This window comes from Typopeltis vanoorti, chromosome 5, assembly GCF_054136105.1.
Source record: "Typopeltis vanoorti isolate ZY-2024b chromosome 5, IOZ_Tvanoo_1.0, whole genome shotgun sequence".
Classification (NCBI taxonomy): domain Eukaryota; kingdom Metazoa; phylum Arthropoda; class Arachnida; order Uropygi; family Thelyphonidae; genus Typopeltis; species Typopeltis vanoorti.
The window spans coordinates 16,159,397-16,183,868 of NC_143553.1; the positions used below are offsets into that span (position 1 = coordinate 16,159,397).

At 37.0% G+C, this 24,472-nt stretch overlaps 1 protein-coding gene across 1 annotated transcript in view; it reads right to left on the reverse strand.

Annotated features, from left to right (window-relative positions):
* LOC150106247 (uncharacterized) overlaps window positions 1-24,152 on the reverse strand; it is a 49,071-nt gene extending 24,919 nt beyond the window's left edge. The window contains exons 1-3 of the mRNA XM_090392963.1: window positions 24,038-24,152; window positions 10,770-10,835; window positions 7,288-7,396 (exon numbers count right to left, since the gene is read on the reverse strand). Of these exons, the coding sequence (XP_090249089.1) occupies window positions 7,288-7,396; window positions 10,770-10,835; window positions 24,038-24,052 (190 nt within the window). The 5' untranslated portion in view covers window positions 24,053-24,152. The remainder of the gene's footprint in view (window positions 1-7,287; window positions 7,397-10,769; window positions 10,836-24,037) is intronic.
* Window positions 24,153-24,472: the final 320 nt, after the last annotated feature.

The window sequence follows — 24,472 nt, forward strand, 5'->3', positions numbered from 1 at the left end:
CTCTAGCATATTTAGGTATGCCACTCTCGTAGTCGTCTCCTCATGGAAAAAATGGCTCAACAATGCGATCATGCACGATCGCATTGTTGAGCCATTTTTTCGAACCAACTCGAAAATTCCAAAACAGAAAAATCAACTTTAAGAAACATCTCATCTCTGGAAAATGGAAGACTACAAAAAAACTTGGCGTGAATGTATAAAAAAAAGTCCTCCATCCTAAACTTATTTTCTACAAAACTGCAGAAACCGAGAAGAGAAAAATTCTACAGCCCATTTAATGAAACTGCTGAAAAGGACGTCAGCATCCTACGTTTATCAAGGATGTCAACCGCCTTTATCAGGGCGTTTAACCTGAAGGTGAGTTAGCCTGTCTCATACGAGGATGGAAGGTTTTCCTCTCTGAAATTTTTTCTTTGTTTTTTTCTTGCCGAAAAACAAGCGAACCGAATAGGAAAAACACGCAGTGATTTAAGGCCAGTTGCTTCTTCCTTAATTCAAAACAGCTCAACCCAATTCCAATTTCCTTTAGCACTGTGTTTTCTAACTGTGATCTGCCGACCACTGGCATCCTTCAAAAGTCGAATAAGACTTCCAACCGCTGCTCATCTAAATATAACACTAGATGAGTATGCTTCTAAAAGGTTTACAGGTTTGTTTTTTAAGACTCTTTATTCATCATTCCTTATTTTATTATTTTCCTTTCCTAGAGAATATTTTAACCTTTTATTTATTTTTTTTTTTAACAAACTGCACCGATCACCTCTTCAAAAGCCAGAAATATACCCACACATATACTCATTAGTATTCTTAGCCTATTCCTTCCCTTATTAACTGCAATTACTTGCTTTCGAGGTTATTCGGGAGTTAAGTGCATGTGGCACTCCTGTCGTTGAGGAATAACAGAAACAGGAGTAAATAAGTGAAACATGATTGAAAAATCTTCAGGAATGAATTTTTTCAAGTTTTCCAATATTTTTACTCTGAATTCCTGTATATTTTATTATTATATTGTGAAACATATTTACATCAAAAAATCAATTTATTATTAGTAGTACTAGTAGTAGTAATATTAATGATTAATACTATTTTCCCTCATCCTCCTCAATATAATGATTGTTGGTATAGCAATGCTGCTTTACTAAGGAATAATTACAGAACAATATGGGTTCTTATTGTCTTTCTTGTCCGATTTGCCTATTTCCAGGAGGAAAAGCCTAGTCATCTCAGTATTAGGCTTACTAACTTACGTTCAGTAAATGTATTTATTTATTACATTTATTAATGAAAAAATTTTATTTGGATTCCGTATTTGAAACTCCCCCCCCCCACCCCCCCCCCCCCCCACCCCCCCCCCCCCCCACCCCCCCCCCCCCCCACCCCCCCCCCCCCCCACCCCCCCCCCCCCCCACCCCCCCCCCCCCCCACCCCCCCCCCCCCCCACCCCCCCCCCCCCCCACCCCCCCCCCCCCCCACCCCCCCCCCCCCCCACCCCCCCCCCCCCCCACCCCCCCCCCCCCCCACCCCCCCCCCCCCCCACCCCCCCCCCCCCCCACCCCCCCCCCCCCCCACCCCCCCCCCCCCCCACCCCCCCCCCCCCCCACCCCCCCCCCCCCCCACCCCCCCCCCCCCCCACCCCCCCCCCCCCCCACCCCCCCCCCCCCCCACCCCCCCCCCCCCCCACCCCCCCCCCCCCCCACCCCCCCCCCCCCCCACCCCCCCCCCCCCCCACCCCCCCCCCCCCCCACCCCCCCCCCCCCCCACCCCCCCCCCCCCCCACCCCCCCCCCCCCCCACCCCCCCCCCCCCCCACCCCCCCCACATACAAACTACCTACATACCAAGCTTAGGATAATAGCAAGCAAACTATACAGATTAAGAAACATTGCCCAAACCCACATAAAAATACTAATCTATAAAGCATTATGTGAAAACATTTTAAGATATGCAATCACATCATACGCATTCTGCGCAGACTACAGACTTAACAGGCTACAATGTTTGCAAGATAAAATGATAAAACTGATAATCTGGAAACAACCCACTCTTATGCAGGAAGCACGGACAAAACACAAAATATTTAAGGTGAAACACTTACGCCACTACACAGTCATGTTAAAACACTACTACAGCCCAACATATAGAGTAACCAGAACAACATATCAAATAACAAGACAACAGTCAACAAACTACATAACATGTAAGTACAACAATCACCACGGCAAAGCCACCCGAAACTTCTACGTACCTGACATGATAAACAAACTGCCGTTCGACAACAGAAACCTAGGAACATACAGAGAGCTGAAACAGGCACTATATAAATATTATAGCGAGAATGAAAATTAGAGCAATTCCTGTTTCTCTCTCCCCCACCACACATACACACACACACACAAACCTATGACAACCCCCCCCCTCTCAAAAACTATCACTACTAGAACACAAAGAAACAAACACACCATGTCTAAATCCAACCCTATTTACACACACACACACACAAAAAAAGTTAAACTGTAATAGCAGTCGAAGTCTTTCAAGAACGTACCAACAAACAGTAAAATCAACACCTGGCTTGTGAACACTATAGGAACACAACCATGAAACCACAACCCTCTGTCATCTATTATCTTCCTCAGATACGCTCTGCTAAGCTTCGAGGAAGAAAATTACTAACTTGCAAGTATCTGTTACACACACTTGTACTGCGTTATAAATATTATATATATATGATTACTACAGCAACTATGTATGCAATTCATCTGAGACATAAAAAAAAAATTCTGTATAATCCTTATTGTAAATACTGTAAATATTATTATTGTATGTAACTTATACTGAGACATAATAAAATGTTTAAAAAATATATTATTATTATTATTAAAAAAATTATTATTATTATTATTATTATATTAACTATATTAACGATTTTATTATTATATTAAATTAGTATATTAAAATATTATTTTATTATATTAAATTAAGTATATTATTATATTAACTCTCCTGGAATCAAAGACTCATCGAAAGAGAGAGAGAGAGAGAGAGAGAGAAAGAGAAGCTTATACCAGAATAAAGGACATATATTTATAAGTATACACATATTACAAAAGTCCACGGACTTGCAGAAAATCTCTCCTGCTTATAACATATCTATCATACTGAAGTTTAAATTCATTCACACTCATAGAATTCTCAACATACTCAGTAAATGCATTCTACTCACCACAACTACTCTTCACATAAAAATACTTTTCACCCTCTTATTCACCACCCCGTTTCGTAAGTTTCAAGGATGGGCCCTAATTCTTGTCCTTCCTTATTTTCCAAATCTGAAAAATCTCACTCTCGTGTTCATCCGGTAAACACCTCCCAAGAGCTTAATCGTCTCGATCATATCAACACCTCTCCCTTTATTTGAGCCAAACTCTGCAGATTACACGAATTCAATCTATCCTCATAACTAACATTCCACAGTCGTGAAATCAGTTTTGTCGACCTCCTCTGCACTCTCTCTAAAGTATCTTCATCACTTCTAAACCGGGTGCTTAATATTCTTCGTAATATTGCAGCAGTCATCTTAGTTGTATTTATTAACTCTGCAATATACTCCTTAAACTTAAAATTTCGATCTACCATAACTCCAAGATCCCGTGCTTCCTCAGCTTCCCCCAGCATAGTTCCACATATAACGTATGCAGTATCCTCTCTGCAGATCCCAAAATTCAATACCCTACATTTGTTAACATTAAACTGTGATCCATATTTACAGCTAATTTCCATGTTTCCAGCTTATTCAGATCGTACTGATGAGCCACTACATCAGCACTGCACCCAATAACCTTCTCCAGCTTCACGTCATCCGCAAACTGAATACTTCCTTGAATTCCAATACCAATTTTTCCAAAAAGAAAAAAAAAAACTTCTCACCCTATTATTCACCACTCCTGTACTAAGATAGTGCAGGGACACTATTTTATCCTCCTTCCCCCACCATGGAGTTTTATAGTTGCAAAGCTTTCATTAAACAGCGAAGTCAAGGGAGATAGATGCTAAGCTATTCTTTAGGGCATTCCCTTAAGACTTCGTGCCGAAATTTTATAATTTTATCTAGTCCACCGCCTAGCTGACATACAGAGTGCTCAGTGTTGTAAATACATCCACATTGTAAATACCACAAGGGAAAAAATACCTTGAAAGAACCGCTAGCCTCCTCTCATATTCTATTTTTTTCTCTCATTAGCATATTAGTCACCTATCTTGCTTGAATTTTGTATTCCTCGTGTAACTGTTCACTACCTCTCATTCTATACTTTTCTAGAACTTTTCTTCATCTGTAATTCTTTCTTGAGCTCATTGTCATCCATTTTATCTCATTTTTTTTTCAGTCGTGGTATGCACTTCGCCAGTGCTATTAGCAAATGGTCCTTAACTAACTTCCATGTATTACTGACCTCTTTACCTCCTAATTCCTCGATCCACGGCACTGAACGAAGTTGATTTCTATAAAACTGTAAAAATCGCCTGCTTTGTAATTCCACAGGTAATTTCCTTTCTCTTTAAGACTTTAAGCATGCTTATGTATCTCCACCCCCCCCCCCGAGGTCAACATTATATGGTCACTTTTAGGAAGCAGAGGCAAGTAAGACATTTCAGTCACAATCGAATCCTCTCACACGATAACCAAATCCAAAACTCTCGAGTGTTGCGTTCCTTTCAATACATGCTGTTTAAGATAACTGTCCCTCAAGAATTTAAAAATTGAGTTTCCTTATTACTATAGGCTACTTCCTCTATCCAATCGATATTTCCATAATTGAAATCATCCATAATGATGTTTCCACTCACCAAGCCAATTTTCTCGAATATTTCCCGTTTATCCCTCCCCCCTCTACATTCCCTGGCCAATAGCCGCATTCAACTATATATCTTGCTCTCCTAACCTCCAAATGACATTACGCACCCTCAACGCCACGCGAATTAAATCCCATTTGGCTCTTTGTCCTAAGAGGATCCATTTCATCAGCTATCATAAGCAAAACTAAGCCACTCTGTTTCTCTGCCCCCATTCTGTCAGAAAATGGTATATCCTTTTACCTCTCTTACTGTCAGGACATCATCATCTGTTAATCGTGTTTCGCTAATACCAATAATTTTAGGAGAGACTGAATCAATCACTGCTATTAATTCATTTACTTTATTTCTAATGCTCCTGGCATTAGTATATAGAAAAAAGGTACGTATTCTCAGTCCTCTCTCTCTCTAAATATATGCCAGATAAGTCACTACTTTCGGCCCCATATCTGTTATTTTCCGTAGTCTGCAATGCATTCAAACTTACCTTGTCTCCTGAAACATCTTCCTCACATTAGGCCGTCCCTCCTGCTCTCAACCCTATCAGTTCTAGATTTTCTGTCCAGACGCTCCCACTTGCTCCCTCATACAATCTCTAACATTGTTTTCAAATCCTTTGCCACCCGATTAAGGTTGCCTATTTGGTCATTAGTACCAACCATTAATGCCATCTCCTCCACATTCTGTCCTCTCTCCATCGCTAAACTCATCCTCTCATTGCTCCACCAGGCAGACACTCTTCGAGCATGTTACGATGCACACCCTGAATCATGGAATCTCCATATATTATGCCTGTCATGGCTTCATTTCTACTCATTCTGGCATCCATCAAGGTTTCTCTTTTCCCATCCTCTCTCGCTTTTTTTTTTCTCCTGCAGTTTCACGACATTCTCTACCTCTTTTTGTCTTATTCTTTCATTCTCTTGACACTTTCTGTCACGTCCACTCCTTCCTTGCTCTGATATTAACCCGTCGCTCTCTCCCCTACCCATCCCTGTTCCTTTTGTTCTTTTTTTTCTCCATCAACTGAACTGATCTCAAGAGTCCTTATCTTTCTATTCATTGCCTTCAACTCAGTTCTCATATCTTCGTCTTTTCCTTTAACAGCCCAGTAATAAGATGTCAAAGGCTTAACAACATATGAAGGCACATCGCCGGAATAAGAAGACAGAAAACAACATCCAAAAAGGTCTGTCCAAAATTTCTCCTATTTTTTATTCTTCGTATATTAGTTTTATAACTTCAGTGGAATGTTGGGTAAAGAGCGAATGACACAGTAATAAAAGAGGCACTCCTAAACTAAAATAGGCTATATTAGCCATTTAAATAATAGTTTATTTTAGAGGAGTAACACGGGAATTTTTCAAGAAATAATACTAAACATATGACAATGAGATGGATTATTGGAATATATCGGCACATTTTATGCTGTCATCTCCTGTTCCATTAACATACATGGCTCCAATTCGAATTCTGTATTCACACTAAATTGCAGTTCTTCTACAGACATTAAGTCTAGTGTGGTAACCTTTGTATACTCACTCAACTAGGAGTCAAAACCTTAAACCTTAAAGTCTGCCGAATCACCTCCTTATCTGAATCACCCCATTCTTCATCTGTGACGTCTTCTAAGCCTTTCACCCTCAGAGACTTGGCTGCTTTTAAGAGTGCAGGAAATGCTCAACTTGGAAATGTTCACTTAACAACTGTACATGAAGTTTATAATTGCTTTCAGATCAATGTATTCATTGAGGATCACAGCGGGATGTTTACAAGAATGTTCATTAAATAAGCTCTAAAAGAAATGACTCACAAAATGCTGCCGATGGCAGCGTTTTGTGAGCCTTTGAACTCAATCCCTCACACGCTAATGTTACATTTATTAGAATTTTATTTGAAATATCTGATAATTGTTCCATTTAAAACAAAACTGTCGGTTTTTCCATCTTTTGGATTACTATTGACCACCCATATCGCCAATTTCACTATAACTACTTGACTTACCCAAAACACTTGTAGGTATTCAACATATAACACATATTTATCATCACTGAAGTACTTTTTTAATATAATCGGACCAACATATTCAGTAAAAAGTTCATCAGAAAATTTTATCTGACCAATAATGAATTCATCTATGTAAATATTTTGAAATATTTATGCAAATAACTAAATGTTGACTAGTTCAAGATATACCGTAACGGCGGTATTTAGGCCTAGCAAAGCGACTTGTTCAGGCAGTAGAAATGAATTTCAAAATTTCACCAAATCATTAAAATTATTCACAGTGCTTGTAATTATTAACACTTAAGAAATATTTATAAATTGTCACCGATAAAGATATGACCGTGATCACCAAAATATGAGATACAAAAGCATTCAGCCACATTGTGCATATTAAAAGAATTAACTTGATTAAAATTATTATAAATATTACCTTTCTTGGCATGATCACGACATCTACCGAGGCTTTTGTTCACATCTCGAACGCAGCATTCGAAACCATTGCAAGCAAGATCTGAAATGCACATCTTCCTTGCTTCTGCCTGCATTAACAACACATTTCGGTAATGCAATAGAAAACACTTAACTGGTTTAGTACTTTAAATAACATAAAAGCAATCGAAAAGGATTCATCCCAAGTGGAATGAAGCTGAAAATTTTTTAATTTTAACGAAGCGAGTTATTTTGCCGATCCCTTTACACGAGGAAACTTTTTTTTTAGTTTTTTTCCTCGTGTGGTATTAATTATGGCAGCCATATTTATTCGACGGATCAACAGAATTTTCATAATTTCGGAGGATTTAAAATTTATCACAGCTTATTTCCAAATAGTAGTTTCTTCTTATTGAATTTATTTATTTTTGCCACTTCTCTATGCTCAGTCTGTGTACTCTTTGATTTCTTATTGACATTTCCGGGAAAACTTTTTTATTTTTTTCATAATGGCGGCTACTTGCTTCAGATATTCCGCGTGCTCTTTTTCTCCATATTTACTTTATCCCGCAGGCCTCAGATTGAATTCACAAGTGTGATTTCTTATGTGTGTGTAATTTTTGCATACAGTTGAAATATGAACGCCGAAAATAACCTTACACAAAGAGTGTCTTGAACGAAAAAATGCCTAATACTTAAAACATTTTAAAAAGGCCAATTCCGAAGCCCTCCCTCCCCCCCAAAGGCAATGTGCGAGATCAAATAAAAATTAAAAATTTTTATGACAAGTGACTATAAAGAAATATTGGTTTCATTCTGTTATTTTCATCCCTTTAACCTTAACAGAGCCGTTTGAAAATGAAGTAAACCGCGATTTTTGGTGCATCTTCATCTTTCAGCGTATTCATTTAGTGCATTCACTCATCAAAACAACTTTTGAGGTGGTCTGAAGCAAGCAAATTACTGTTTGTGAGTTTCAAATTTCATCAGTGTTAATGTAAAATATGCAGTTTTATTATTATTATTATTATTATTATTATTATTATTATTATTATTATTATTATTATTATTATTATTATTAACCAGCAACAGCTATGCGAGAATTGCGATTTTATATCGCTAGGATTTGCAAAGAACACTCCATGCAGAACGCACCCTTATCACATTTAGCCAAATTGAATACAAACACCATCATTTGATTTTGACTTAAGCCAGTAAGAATACCGTTTGATCGGCTAATCGCAAATTACCAGCCTTTCCTCGTCCGTATCAGGTTAGATACCAATTAGCAGAGTGCACCATGATAGGTCAGAAACTCCTGTGGATTCTTCACTAATCATCAAGTAGACCAAGGTAAGCAAATATCAGAATGGAGAATTGGACAAAGCGATTTATTTGCACCAAGATCTCATACAAAGTTCTATTAAGCAAGAAGCGGAGGGATTTTTCGGTGCATCAGAGAAGGCATCTGACTCAAAGAAAACGGAACAGTTGGTCCTTGTTGATGATTTAAACAGCACAGAAGGAAACGAATGCCAGGCATTTAGAAATGCTTTGGAAAAATTTGAAGAAAAACAGCAAAGCATATAATAATAATAATGATAAGTACCTGCTAGATTTCTGTTTAGGATAATGATAAAACATATTCCAACATAAAGATGTGCACAAATTCACATGGGCAGAAAACATGAGAAATAAGAAAAGTCTCCTTGTCTGTGCTACTGATAACATCGATATCTTCACGCTAGTTCAGGACATAAGAGCATACAAAAGATCTGAAACTGGAAGTACTCATCATTATGAAACGAATGAAGAGAAACAAAGCGAAGCACTGTCAAAGTAGCAAAAAATGTCTCTGAAAGACTTGTAAGAACACAGAAAATAAATATCAGGAAACTGGCAAAATATTTTGGAGGCTATTGAAGAAGCTTAGGAATGGAGGAAAGAATCCTCATTAAGGAACCAGAGATCATCAAGTTAACATGAAAACTTAGAATGATGATTATTCTAGATCGCCGTCCTTTCTAAATGAATCACGCTTTGATAGCACTGTGATAGGAAAGATTCAAGAGGATTGCAGTAGGAAGTACATATCAATACTTGAGGTGGAAAAAGTCATCAAATATGGAGGTATAAAAGTTTTTCAGATGGTGCACTGCATAATTCAGTAGGCCTGGTCAGAGTGTCGAATTGTAGATGATTGGAGTAGAGCTCTCATAGGTCTAATATATAAAAAGGGAAATAAAACTTAATGTGAGAATTACAGATGAATTTCTTTACTGAGTATTTGGTAAGATTTATACAATCATACTTTGCAAAAAGGCTAAGAAAAGTGTAGAAGGGAAACTAGAAGAAGAATAAGCTGAATTCAGGCAACTGGAGGTTGTCAGTTAATAAATTAACTTAATTTTGTAGATCTAAAAAGCCTTATGACATTGTACCGAGAAAGAAGCTGTTCAAATAGTTAGCAATAGTTGCGTTGTGTAAATGGGACACATCGTATAGAGAAATGCTTAGTCGGTATTTAAGTTGTATGGCTTCAATTAGAATTGAGAGAAGTATAGGAAAATGGACTGATGTTAAATCAGGTGCTAAGGAATAATGTACATTAGCTCCCTAACCATTAAGACTGCAGATGTCAATCTCATCTACTTTATGTGCATGATCTTATATTCCTGAATGAATCCAGTACGCGTGCAGAATTTCCCTGCTAAATTGAATGACTGCTCTAATAAATTTGATATGGAAATAAACATAAAAAACAAAAAGACAATAAAAAACAATGAAAACATTGAAAAAAAAATTAACTGCATGTTGAAGGGAGAACCTATAGAACAAGTAAAATATTTCAGCTTATATGCATAATGTTACTGAATATGGCAAACTATATATGGAAATAGAGAGCAGAATAAGCAAAGCTAATTTGGGTTTAATTGGACAATCCGACCGCTGGTAAGAACACCCCTACTTTTCTTTTAATTTTTTTTTTCAAAGGTGCATTTTGTTCTAACCTTGGCACATTTATCTCAGTTCATATCCACGTATATTTCAGTACTGAATGTAGTAATTTATTCAGTGCATTTCTATGTCTTGAAAGAATCGAGTTAAACACCGTTAGAGATGGGTGGCCAGCCTAGTGTTGAGTGGATAGCGTTTCTGTTCTACAACCCACAGGATGCAATTTCTAATATCGCGATGGATAGAAATATTTGTGACTGCCCTTCTTTCTCTGTGGAAATGTACTTCCAACACTTCCCCTTTTCTTTCCATCCGCGACTTCAGTCCATAAGCACATCGAGATAAGGGAGGGATCATTCAACATCCAACAAGATACCAAATTTGAAGGGGAAATTCAAAATAACTGCTTATTTCTGAGTACTAAAACAACTCTTAAGTGCGGTATCTTTTCATATAAAATCTAGTTGTTTCGTTATTAAGATTATAAATGAAATTTAACAGGTCATAAAATCATGTAAGGCTTACCTCTGTGTTCATGACCAGAGTTAGGGAAAGAGTTAGTAGGAACATTAAGATATTTATTTCCAGCATCTAGAAAAATAAAATAAAATAATTTCATTTGGTTAGTTCAGCATATAAAAATTTAAGATTTTCTTTCTCTATAAAAAATCACAAATCTAAACCAGCTGCAATACTGTTCAGAGGAATCATATAAAACGAAAAAAGGGGGAGGGGGAATACAATTTATGCTTTATTTTCTCTAATGAAGAGTTACAAAAGCTGTAAATAAAAATTCGCACGAAGAAAGAACTTAAATTAGAAAAAAAACTTAATAAAAATAACTAAAAACTTAAAGAAAAAAGCAGTGCTTTTTTTTTTCGCAAAACAATAGGTATCGGTATGCATTCTTTGCTAGCAGGGAAAGTTGCAAATTAAAACGATACCGGATCTGTACGCCACGTGTCACTATTAATAAATGTGCTGGTACACCGTACCAGCACATTTATTAATAGTGACACGTTAACATTATGTCTTTGGGTTAACATTATGTCTAGAAGGGTGACATATTTTTCAGACGGAAGAATGCTACGTATATATACTCTCCGATGTACCAAGATATTTTAACATAATTGCATCAGCACACATCCAACAGTATAACACGATAGAAATAATTGGGCCTACAAAAAGGCGAATATGAGAGTCCACTATTTGCCACCATAAAACCAGAAACAGTTTATGCCACGACTTCTACCAAGAAATTTCTCCACCAGGTCTTCCATAAGCTAAATTTTTTTAAACTCTTCTTACAATTGAGAAACTGCAGTCTATTTAAACACCTCAAATTTTCATAACACATTCCAGAATAGTTAACCAAGAGGAAAATGTAAGGCAATATTTTCCTTACCTGTTCATCTCTGCATATCTCAGCACACTAAACACAAGAACACCCCGGCATACATTCTCTATATGTATACATATAATATTTCGATGGTTATGTCAGAGGTTACCAAACTTTCTCGGTTCGCGGCGCCCCCAGTTCAAAATAAGTACCTAACAGCTCCGTTTGTAAAGTACTTAGGTTTGTTAAGTAGTAGTGCTTAGTAAGTAGTAGTATTTACTAAGTACTACTACTACTACTAACTATTATTTACTACTAATTATTTGTGTCCTAAAGACTTAAAAGCCGTTTGGGAACCACCGATATATGTTTAACTTTAAAGGGCATTACTGTAAAGTGTTTTCAATGTTACTGAATGCTAAATGTTTTTTAATTTGCGATATTTAAATTGTATTTAAATGTTTCAAGATTATAGCAAAATACGTTTTAGTTATTTTTATGAATTAAAAAAATAATTCGTTTTAGGATAGTTTTAAGGATTTAAAACCATCTGCATGGATATCTTATTTTGAAAAACAAGCTAAATTCACTCTGAATTATTTATATTTATATCCCTTTCTCAAGAAAGGATCCGAAAATCGTATATTCTGAGAGTGAATGTTTATTTCGTCTTTTTTGTAAACAGTATTTATTTATTTAATAACATTTATAATGTGTTTTACACATGGAGGGAAGGTAAGGTGATGTAATACCACTTTTGTATAATGAAACCTGTACAGCATTCATAACTAAATATATACACGTAACCACAATAATAAGATTTTTTAATAAGTAAATATTTCGTCCTAAGTATCACAGGACATCTTCAGTACAGTTAATTCAAACAATACTACGAATTACATACAGTTAGGGCGCATGCTTACATACAGGGGTTCCCAAACTTTTTGTTTCTTAGAGCACATTCTAAAATACCGATAGGGCGACGGGCACCATCTATTTTTTCAAGCATATTTTTTGAATTCGTTTTTTAAATGAATACATACAAAGTTTACATTATAATCAAATGAAAATGAATTACTTAAAAATTTACATTATATAAATATTTAAATATATACAGGGTGTTCGGGATAAATTTGACATATTTATAATTAATTATATTTTTCCGTAAGTTACATGTATTAACACACACTTCTCTTCATTTAAAAGTTTGGACCCTTCTTCATTCATATACAAGATGTCAGAAAGGATGGATAGCTGGAACCCACCTGAATCATGGAAGAGAATAACTTGTATCATGATGATTCGTGCCCGCCATCAAAATAAGGATATTACGACTGCTGCCCAATGCTCCCTGAATACAGTAAAAACAATCAGGCATGAACTAGAGACTTGCAATGGTGACTACGAGGATGTAGCAAGAAGAAAGATCCCTAGCAGACGATCTGATTGCGTTCGTACAGCAGAATTCCTCGCAAATCTGCAGGAACAGGTGTTGAAGAACCTTGGCATTGGAATTCGGGCTTTGTTCGTGGAGTTGCTAACTGTAGTCAAGCCCTGGATAACAAGGGTAGCCAATGGTAGGCCGTATGTATGGCAGCAGGATTCGGCCCCTTGCCACACCTCTGGGAAAAGTCAAAAATGGTTGTCTGAAAATTTCTACGACTTCACCAGTCCAAATGTTTGGCCTCCAAACTCCCCAGACCTTAACCCCATGGATTATTTTGTATGGGGCGCAGTTGAAAAAGACACCAATCGCACTTCCAGTAATACAAAAGCCCAGTTAATGGATAAAATTAAAACAGTTTTTGCGGCCCTTCCCAGGGAGACTGTAGCATCAGCTTGTTCGAGGTTCCGAAGCAGAATTGAAGCTGTGATCGATGCTAATGGTGGTTATTTTGAGTAAATCTTGTTGATAGTATTGTAATTAACTCTGCCTGTAATGTTTTTTTGTCAATTCATTAAATTTAATAGATACAAAGAAGATTTTCTTTTTCCTTACGAAACTGTCAAATTTATCCCGAACACCCTGTATATGTAAGTTAGTGTGATCTTTGGCATTGCATTTCATTGGCCAGTGCTTCATAATTAGGAGAATATGATGATATTCCAATTCTTAAACTGGAATAAACAATTTCGAATGAGCGTCTACTTTACATTGTATGCGTTTAATACTCGTCATGTGTCATTAACGCATGCGTCATATAGCATGCCATGAATTGTTGCGTGATTATTTCAAACTATACGGCACACGGTTGAACAGCGGCGCCATGGTGCCCGCGGGCATTGGGTTGGGAACCCCTGCTTACATGGAATTCCTCTATGCGTGCAGTAGCGTGTTATAGAACTGGAAAGAGAAAAAAAAAACCTGATTACATTAAAATGAGATAACATATAAAATTATGTTACACAATTAGGATGACAATTTCCCAGACTTTAGGGATAGAAGAACGTCATTACAGTTCAAATTGGGTCTGTGACGTAGGGCTTCAGCACTTTCTTTATATAAACCTTCATGTTTATATAAAGATCTATGTAGAAGTTTGGTCTTTTTTCCAATGGATCCGTGTGGTTTGGGTTTTCAACTCCGTGTTGTGCAAGGCCAGATTTTTGCGGTTTGATTGTGTAATATAATTTTATATGTTATCTCATTTTAATACAATCAATTTTTTTTTTTCCTTTTCAGATATATTTCAATTTATTTCTATAACACGCTACTGCACGCATGGAGGGATTCCATTGTAAGCATGCGCCCTAACTGTATGAAATTCGTAGTATTGTTTGAATTAACTGTACTGAAGATGTCCTGTGATACTTAGGACAAAATATTTACTTATTAAAAATCTTATTACTGTGGTTACATGAGTAATTTTAGCCAAGGTAACACCACATAGTTTAGTGTAGTGTTTAGCAAACGTTTCTGCCCACTTGGATAAAAGTATGACTCAGCCCCCTTACTCAACCCATTATCGATAGTACATATTTTACCACTAGAGGTGAACCTTCAAAGAGCGAAGATGATAAAAAAAGCACCGCAGGCGAGAACAAGGTTAGCCCTGCTAACGAGGTTATTGTACGCATGGAGGAGGTTAATGAAAATGAATTAACCGCCAAAATAGCGAAGTTGAAGCAGATCATCAGAGAGACAACGCGGGAATTGCAAAAAAGTTAACAGCCAGTTAATTGATCATTGGAAGAAAAAGAAAAACGAACAGGAAAATAAGAAACAACAAAGGAAGGAAACAGATAAGTCAGGAAGCAGTTATTTGGTATGGCGACTCTATAATGAACCATGCTATAGATGAGCGAGTTATGACATCGGGTTTTCCTGGAGCGAAATTTAATAATATAACGCAACCAATTCAAAAACAGAAAAGAAAAGTAAACGAAATCGTAATTGTAGTAGGTACTAACGACTTAACTAGCGATAAGTTCAGTGTGAAAGAGGACATGAAAGGGTTGTTGGAAGAGGCGACAGTGAAGAGTGAGAAAGTGAAAATCGTTAGTATTTTACTTCGCTATGATAAAAATGAATTAAGAAAAAGCGCTACGGCAAACGATTCGATGGGTTGGCTGTGTAGAAAGAATGGATGCGAGTTTTTGGATGTGTGGCGTGAGTTTGAGGGAAGATCGGATTTGTATAAGAGGGATGGCCTACACCTGAATGCGTTTGGTATCAGGAGTCTAGAACAACTAATAACTATGAGACCCAACAGGGAGAGTCAGGGAAACTAAATTATAATGGGAGGAATGGTTTGAATGTGAGTGTAAGAGCGATAATGTTACATAACTGTGTTAATGGAGGAAATGGGCTTTATCATGGACATGTTGACGAGGAGAGAACGATTTCGGGTTTGTGTTTGTCCGGTTCGGACCCATCATATGTGTGCAAAGATGTCTACAAGTGTAAGGCATTGGAGAAGAATAGAGATGGGCAATTTATCCACCTGTGTCAGTCAGATTGAAGACAAGACAATACAAAAGAACAAACAGGTAGATTATTATGTCTGTACACGAATGCTAGGAGTATCAGAAACAAAGGAATAGAGTTTGTTGCCTTAGTCATTATGTTGCGACCTCAGATTGCAGGTATTAGTGAGATCTGGCTATCAGAATCAGACCAAGGACACAGTATTTTCGGGAAGGATAGAGAGGACAGGAGAGGAGGGGGGTGCTGCTAATGATATTGGATGACTCGAATCCAGTTAGAGTTGAGACCCACGATTGTAGTAGTACTCTCTTCTTCTTTGGTGCATCAATCCGAAAATTGGTAAATATAGCAACACATCACAACATCCTGTCATGTGACTTCCTTTTTATCTCTTCATAACGCTTAGTGCCAGTTAGAATCATTATGTTATTTATATATGAAATTCTTGGTCTGCCTCGTGGTCGCTTTCCTTCTACAGTCCGCTCCATTATTTCTGTAATCAGTCTCCCATGCCTCAAATGGTGTCCAATTAGGCTTTTTCTTCTCTTATTGATGTGTTTCATTAATGACTGCTCTTCATGAACTATATTCAGGACTTCTTCATTACTTTTCTGTCCAACTAATTTTCATCATCTTTCTCCAGCACCAAAGTTCAAATGCCTCCAACGTTTTCATGTCTTGTTTTGTTAGAGTCCAGGCCTCACAACCATATAACGCAATGCTCCATATGTATGTTTTCACTAGCCTTTTTTTGAGCTGGATGCTAAGTCCTTTACTGGTAAAAATGTTTCTTCTGTTGTAGAATGCTTTTTTGGCTTGGATTATTCGTGCTTTAATATCTGATTGGTTTCTTCCATCTTCTGTAATAAGACTTCCAAGATATTTAAAAGAGGATACCTGTTGTAGTAGGTTATTATTTATTTCCAGGTTTATTTTCATTGGATTTGCTTTACTTGTAATTAATAATTTTGTTTTCTTATAATTAATTTTAGGCTGTACTGTGTGAAGATTTCTTCTATCTTTGTTAGGGTGGTTTTCAATTTGTTTTCGTTATCAGCTAAAACTGCTATATCATCCGCAAACCGTAGCCAGTTAATATCAATTCCATTTATCTTAATTCCAGTTTCTATTAGTTCTTTCAGTTTATTTATTGCATCTTCAATATACAGATTAAACAATATGGGTGAAAGAGAGCACCCCTGTCTTACACCTCTACGTATTTTTGCTATTGCGGTTTTTGTTGTATTGCTGGCTGCTTCTATTAGGGATTATTGATGCTTGTAAAGATTAAATATGAGCCTTCTATCTCTCCAATCTACCTTTATTGTTTTTAAGAGGTGAAACATTTGATTCCAGTCAATATTATCGAAGGCTTTCTCCAAGTCAAGAAAGACTATCAGATTATTTTGATTCTTCTCCAATCTTCTTTAAATAACTGTTCTTAGAGCTAGGATTGCTTCTCTTGTCCCCTGCTGTTTCCTGAATCCAAACTGGTCATTGCCAAGATATTCTTCTACCTTCTTTGTTAGTCTTTTTTGTATGATTTTGAGTAGTATTTTCGAAGCATGTGATATTACTCGATGATTTTCACACTAGTTTGCATTATGTACTTTAAGAATGGGTATGATAGAGCATTGTGTAAAATATTTGGGAATGGTCCCTGTTTCATAAATATTCTTTATGATCTTGAAAAGGTATGACTTAGTTATGTTTCCTGAGTATTTTATTAATTCTGAAGGGATGTTATCAGTGCCTTGTTGGCTGACAATTCATTCAGTGCCCATTCAAATTCATCTTTTAATATAGTTGGACCAGTTTCTTCCATATCAAGTCTTGTTTCCTCTTCTATATCCTTGACATCTAGATCTTTTCCACTGTATAGATCTTCAAAGTACTCCTTTCATCTGTCAGAAATTTCTTCCTTATCTATAAGTATGTTCCCCTGCTTGTTTTTGATAATTGTACTTCTTGTCTTGTTTTGCTGGCTTATTCCTTTTATAATGTTATAAGCTTTATCGATTCTTCCAGTCTTCTATTTCTTTACATTTCTCTGTATACCATTGTTCTTTTGCTTCTTTACACTGTCTATTTATCATATTTTTTATATGTTTATATTTGTCTTTGCTTTCTTCTTTTAGGGAGGTTTTGTATTTTCTTCTTTCATCTATTAGATCTAGAATGTTCTGGGTGATCCATAGTTTTTTTATTTGCTTCTTCCTTAATCCTATGCAGTCATTGGCGGCCTTGATGATTGTATCCTTCAAATGAGTCCATTTTTCCTCTATGTTTTTCTTTTCCCTCTCTCCCGTTTTAATGCTTTCATCAGTTTGCTGTTTATAGTTTCTATGGTTTTCCTCTGTTTTCAGGTTACGTATGTTCCATTTAAGCCTTTTCCTTGGTTGTGACAACTTTTTAAATTTCAGATTACATTTCAATAAAACCAAATTGTGGTCACTGTCAACATCAGCTCCCGGGTAACTTTTGCATGATTTTACTTGATTTTTAAATCTATTTCTTGTCATAATATAATCTATTTGGTACCTTCCTATATCCCCTGGCATTTTCCAAGTATACCTTCTTTTTGGTACCTCATACCAGGTATTAGTAATGATCAGATTGCATTGGTGGCAGAACTCCAAAAGTCTATCTCCTCTTTCATTTCAGCATCCAAGTCCATCTTTTCCCACCTCTCTACCATCTTTGCCTTCACCAATGACTGCATTCCAATCCCCCATAACAATAAGATTATCTTCCTTCTTGGTTAGTTTGATTAGATTCTCAATATCTACATATACCCTCTCAACTTCATCATCACTGTGGTCGCTAGTAGACATGTAAGCTTGTATTATTATAATATTTGTTGGTTTTGCTTACAGTTTTACCATTATCAATCTGCTACTACATTTAGTAATAATACTACTACCAATATTTCAGGTAGCACCGAGTTTGAAGCCATCTGGTGTGAGATTGGGTAGCAGTAGAATCTCGCGAGAGATTCTACTGCTATCCAATAAATATTTGGATAATTAAAGTCTCCCATTATGATTGTGTCATCTTTTCTATTTGGTGATGCATTTCTTCATTCTGTAACAACACCCCACTATGTAATTGATATTATTAGAGTCCACAGACCTGGTGGATCGGTTGCTAGTGATGATGCATCACCAAATAGAAACGATGACATAATCGTAATGGGAGGCTTTAATTATCCAAATATTGATTGGGCAGCAGTAGAATATCACGAGAATAGTGAAACGAATTTATTGAACTGTATCGGGATAACTTCCTCAAGCAGCATGTGGCAGAAGGAACTCGCGGTCAAAAGTGTTAGATTTGATTATAGTGTCAGAGAGTGTTTCAGTTAAAGACATAACTATTCTGCCTCCCGTTGGTGACAGTGATCATGCTGTACTCACTAAGTTTATGAATGTTCCAGTAAGAAAAGGTTACATGATTAACTACAAAGCAGGAAATTATGACCAACTGAGGAGCATACCGAGCTCAGTGGAAAGGGATCGGTTGCTGGATGGAAAGAATATCGATGGTGCATGGGAATCTTTTAAACAATACTTAAATGATGCGATATCAGAATGTGTTGTCCCGAGAGTTCGAAGAGTAAATAGAGTAGGAGTCAAATGGTTGTGTAATCTTATTAAGAGATTCGTAAGAAAAGGACATTGCGGAAGGAATACCGTCTGCATAAGGATGACGTCCGTTATGAACGCTATAAGTAGCAGGCAAGAATAGTCACAACTGGTGTACGAAAAGCAAAGTCCGAGTATGAAAAGAAACTAGCTCTGCATGCTAAAGACAACTCACAAGAATTCTATCGATATTCTGCGAGTAAAAGAAAGAATGAATATGAAAGAATAACTCTCATAAATCCAGATGGCGTTAGGTTTACTGATGCAGAAGAGGTTGTTTAATTAATGAGCGCCCATATTCTTAAAAGCTATCAACCTGGTGTATGCAACATTGAGCTCACTGTTACCTCTTCACTAGACGAAGAAATGCAGGTGTGTGAGGCCGAGGTATTAGAGCTGTTGCACAAACTGAATAAGAATTCAGCAATAGAGACTAATGGAATATCAGCACGGGTGCTAAAAGTGTATTCAGCTGAACTGGCCATTCCTTTGACCAGGCTGTTTAATAATCATCCCTCAGAACAGGAACGATTCCGCAGGAATGGAAGGAATGTATGGTAATTCCATTGCACAAGGGTGGTGCAAAGACCCATGTATCCAACTGTCGACCAAATAGTATCTCAGGAGTGGTGGTGAAGATTTTGAAAAAATTGGTCAGGGCTCGTATTCAGAAATGGGTTGACAGTGAATTTCTACTTTGCAACATGGGTTTACTAACGGAACGTCATGTTTAAGCAACTTGGTCACATTTTATAACAATGTTACCGTTGAACTAAACAAGGGGAATGGACACACCATGACACGTTTGGATTTTGCTGAGGCTTTTGACAGAATACAGCATGGTAGACTGTTACAGAAACTAGAGAAAACGAATTTGGGTTATACAATCTTAGTATGAATAAAAGGATAGCTGACAGACATATATATACTGTATATATATATAAAAAGTGGTATACCGGGATCTCAGTCTGCAAGGTTTAAGGTAACAAGTGGTGTACCACAAGGATCAGTGCTTGGTCCACTGTTATTCAATCTGTACATTAATGATATTGAGAAGGATTTGACAAGCAACATACAGTTATTTGCTGATGATGCAAAGGTAGGTAGGGTAATCAGGAATGCTGCTGATATGCAGAACTTGCAGAATGATTTGAATCGGCTGTAATTGTGGTCATGGGAAAATGAGTATCAGTTCAATGTCAGTAAATGTAAAGTCATACACTTTGGCATGATTAGATATTCAATGTCGTATTATATTGGTGGAATCAGGCCTAGAAGAAACAAACGAGGCTAGGGATCTTGGACCGTTAATAGATAGGAAGTTGAATTTCAGGACCATGTGATAAAGATTGCAAATACAATTCAAAAGATAATTGCAGTGGTGGAACGAACGTTCACATGTAAAGATAAGGATGTTATTTTGCCTCTTTATAAGGCCTTGATAAGACCTCACTTGGAATTTTGTGCGCTGGTCTTGTTTCCGTTGTGATTCTGATATATTGGAGAGAGAGAGAGTGTATTAAAAATGATATCAGGATTGGGGAATACTGATTATGAAGACAGATTGAGAATTTGTAGACTGCAGACACTAGCAAACAGGAGAAAGAGGGGTGATATGATTGAGACTTATAAGCTTCTGAAAGGGTCATACAGGATATCGACTGATGGAATTTTTCAACTTATGGAGGGTGGGGAAAGGACAAGAGGGCATCCTTGGAAGCCGAGAATGAAGGCCGCCAAGAAAGGTGTGAGGGCTAGATTTTTCTCTCAGAGGGTGGTGTGTGATTGGAATGGATTGCCTTTGGATGTGAGTGCGAGCAGTGTGAATGAATTCAAGAATAAATATCATAGCTGGTGTTTTTTGTATGTGGCCTCCCTCGATGAGTCTCTGACTCTCTAGAGGTCTCTCTTAATAATAATAATAATAATAATAATAATAATAATAATAAATACACAACCTAAATATTCATTTGAGTGGAAAATTAAAATTTGTTCTGGAACATCACCGAAACTAATGTTATATATTCTTGTGTTGAAATATACAACATGTCGCAAAATGTTATGCATATTATTATACTGAAATTAAATCAAAATGTTAAAGGATTTTTTAAATTAATAGTATTTTATATAAGATATTATCTTATTCCAAACTGTATCTGAAAATTTACAAATTAAGATTAAAATTCCACCAGAAAAACCACGCGGCCCACTAGTGGCCCGTGGACTACATTTTGAAAAACCCTGGTTTATTGGAAAATGTATTCATTTTACTTAAAAGAACTTTTCTGCAGAAATAGGAGGATGAAGGTTTGATATTCTTCTGAAAAACTCATGCGATACTGGGTTTATATATCATTGAATTCAGCATTGTGTTAAAGACTATGACTTAGTAATTAATATACAGCAATGTAAAGAATTATGCTTTTTCTTCTAAAGACAATTAATATTTCAACAAGGAAAAAGTTTGAGCCGATCATTATTGTTTATTCCGCTTCGTTTTATTTTATTTTTTATTATTTATTGATTATTAATAATATTAATTTATGTTTTGAACGTCTTCTGTAATCATTTCCCTTTATTTATAAAAATTGGCTTTCTTCAAATAATTTTTAATACAAATTTCAATATTTAGAAATGTGTTATAACTGGATTGTTATTATTATATTTTTCGATAAAGCAAGAAAGTCGATTGATTGTAGTAATAACCACCACCTCTTCTCCCCTTCAGTCGTCTTCCATTAACTGCTGAAATTCCCCGATATTACCTTAATCTGTGTAAGGAGCGACCATGTTCCAATTTTTTTCGAAGGCGGTTGAAAGACTTCAATCGAAAGAAGGCTCCTGCAGTTACATAGGATAAATTCGTCGTCGATAAATCTTGCATTTGGGTGATTTGATTCTTCTGATATTCCCAGTGAACATCATCAAGAAATCTTAAAAATGATTATGTAGAAATTGGTCGAAGCGATGAATGATGCGATCACTAGAGGAAGGGAGGAGAAGAAAAACACGGTTTTTTATTTCTTTTAAATAATTTTTAATATGTAGAAAGTTTTTTTTTTTTTACCTTGGGTATATATTATTTTAAGATACCAAGCAATTTTATAAGCTAGGTTTTTTAATCCTTTTTCCCAAGTACGTCAAGTTTGCGGCTGCACGTAGTGCAACACTAGGCAACTCGTGGTAAAGGTGGAGCAAGAACTGATCACTTTCCTCAGAATTTTCCCCTAAAGCAAAGCACATTTCCTTGCGGAGATGTATGATGCTATGCATTAAGGGAATGGTCACTACCCATACCGGTTTCTACATTTATTGAGGTGTATTTAAGTGAAGACCTCTCTAAAGATTAGGACGATCCCTAGACCACTCCATAGTGGCCGAAAGACCGTCCAACTCAACGTTGTTCCACTCAGTGACAGGCTCACCCCGTCACCGAGAACTTCTCAGCGTTGACTCTACCCAGTGTCAGGCTCACCCCACCACCAGCCAGGGCCATAATCTCAGCGCGGCCCTACTCAGAGACAGGCAAAAACCTATCCCCAAGCAGAGCCTCTCAAAGCCATCCCCCACCAGTTCCGACCCCTATCGAGGTGTATTTAAGTAAAGACCTCTCTCTAAAAATTAGGACGATCCCTAGACCACTCCATAGTGTCCGAAAGACCGTCCAACTCAGCGTTGTTCCACTCAGTGACAGACTCACTCCGTCACCGAGAAGAACTTCTCAGCGTTGGCTCCACCCAGTGACAGGCTCACCCCACCACCAGCCAAAGCCATAATCTCACCGTGGCCCTACAGGCAAAAACTTATCCCCAAGCAGAGCCTCTCAAAGCCAGCCCCCACCAGTTCCGACCCCTATCGAGGTCTCACAGTGGGAGCTCAAATCTAAAAAATGCCAAGAGTGAAGTAATACAGAGCTTATAAGTATTTTACTAGAACAAGTTACCATAAGGTGTTTTAACCTCATTAAATAAAAATCTCAGGATGAGAGTAATATGTTTAAAGTTTTTTTACCTTGGGTATATATTATGTTAAAGATACCAAGCAATTTTATAAGCTAAGTTTTTTTAATAATTTTTCTCAAGTAAGCAAACAGACAAGTAATTCAAATTTGCGGTTGCACGTAGTGCAACACCAGGCAACTCGTGGTAAAGGTGGAGCAAGCTCTGATCACTTTCCTTAGAATTTTCCCCTAATACAAAGCAGCTTGCTGCACCTTTACCACGAGTTGCCTGGCGTTGCACTACGTGCAGCCGCAAACTTGACTTACTTGTCTGTTTGCTTACTTGGGAAAAAGGATTAAAACAACAGCTTATAAAATTGCTTGGTATCTTTAACATAGTTTTTAATATGTTTTGGTTAATACCGATGTTAAAATTCTGAAAACTGTGTTCTGTAGAACTGTTTATCTATTGAAAGAGGCAGTTCACTAATATTCAACCTGGAACTTCAGTGTTAGTGTGTTCCAACAAAAATTTTGATCCGGAGATCCTTGTAATAAGAATAAGATGGCAATGCAATGCTTAAGAATCGTTGCCTCATCATCATCATCTGAAAATCTGTCTCTGCGCATAAAAGGAAAGTCGTTTCAAATTCTTTAAACATATGAGATGAGAGACATTTTCTAGCCTGTTCAAGTTAAATTGAATAATTTGCTCTGAGACAGATATATGATAGACTATTTTTCTTTCTCTATTTCTTCTTTTTCCCACAAAACAGGCAGTGTTTACTGTACGGTGTAACGGATAAAGTAATATTTAACATCAACGTAATCCACATTTTGTTGATATCAAATGTTAATAATGTGGTGTGAAAAGCAAAAATATTCATACATTTCTTACTATAAAAATCACTAATTATTTTTTCTTTTGAATAAAAATCTCACCTGGAAAGAGTGCATCCAGCCATGTACAACATTTAGTGATGTTACAGATCTTGATAATGTTCTTTAGCTAACATCAAGGCACTATTAATCGCATCTTCCAACTGATCTTTGATTTCTACTGTTAAAAATAATTCCAATTGAGTAATAATTTTTACTCAAATTTCGTTAGCTTTCGACATTTCTGCCTGACAAAATGACGCTTGGATCTTCACTCTGTGATGTAGTTTCGTGGAGGTGTCCGCGTGAAATCTAACCATCGCTTTTGCACAGAAGTGCGTGTACACGCATAAGCATCCGATGCATATCACATTTCGTACTGATATTTGCTCTGCACGAAAGTAGCCGAGAACCTTGGAAAGGCACATTATTTCACCCGAAATATTGCTTAAATGTTCTACCAACAAAAGGGCGCATTCTTTCTTGACATAAGATAAA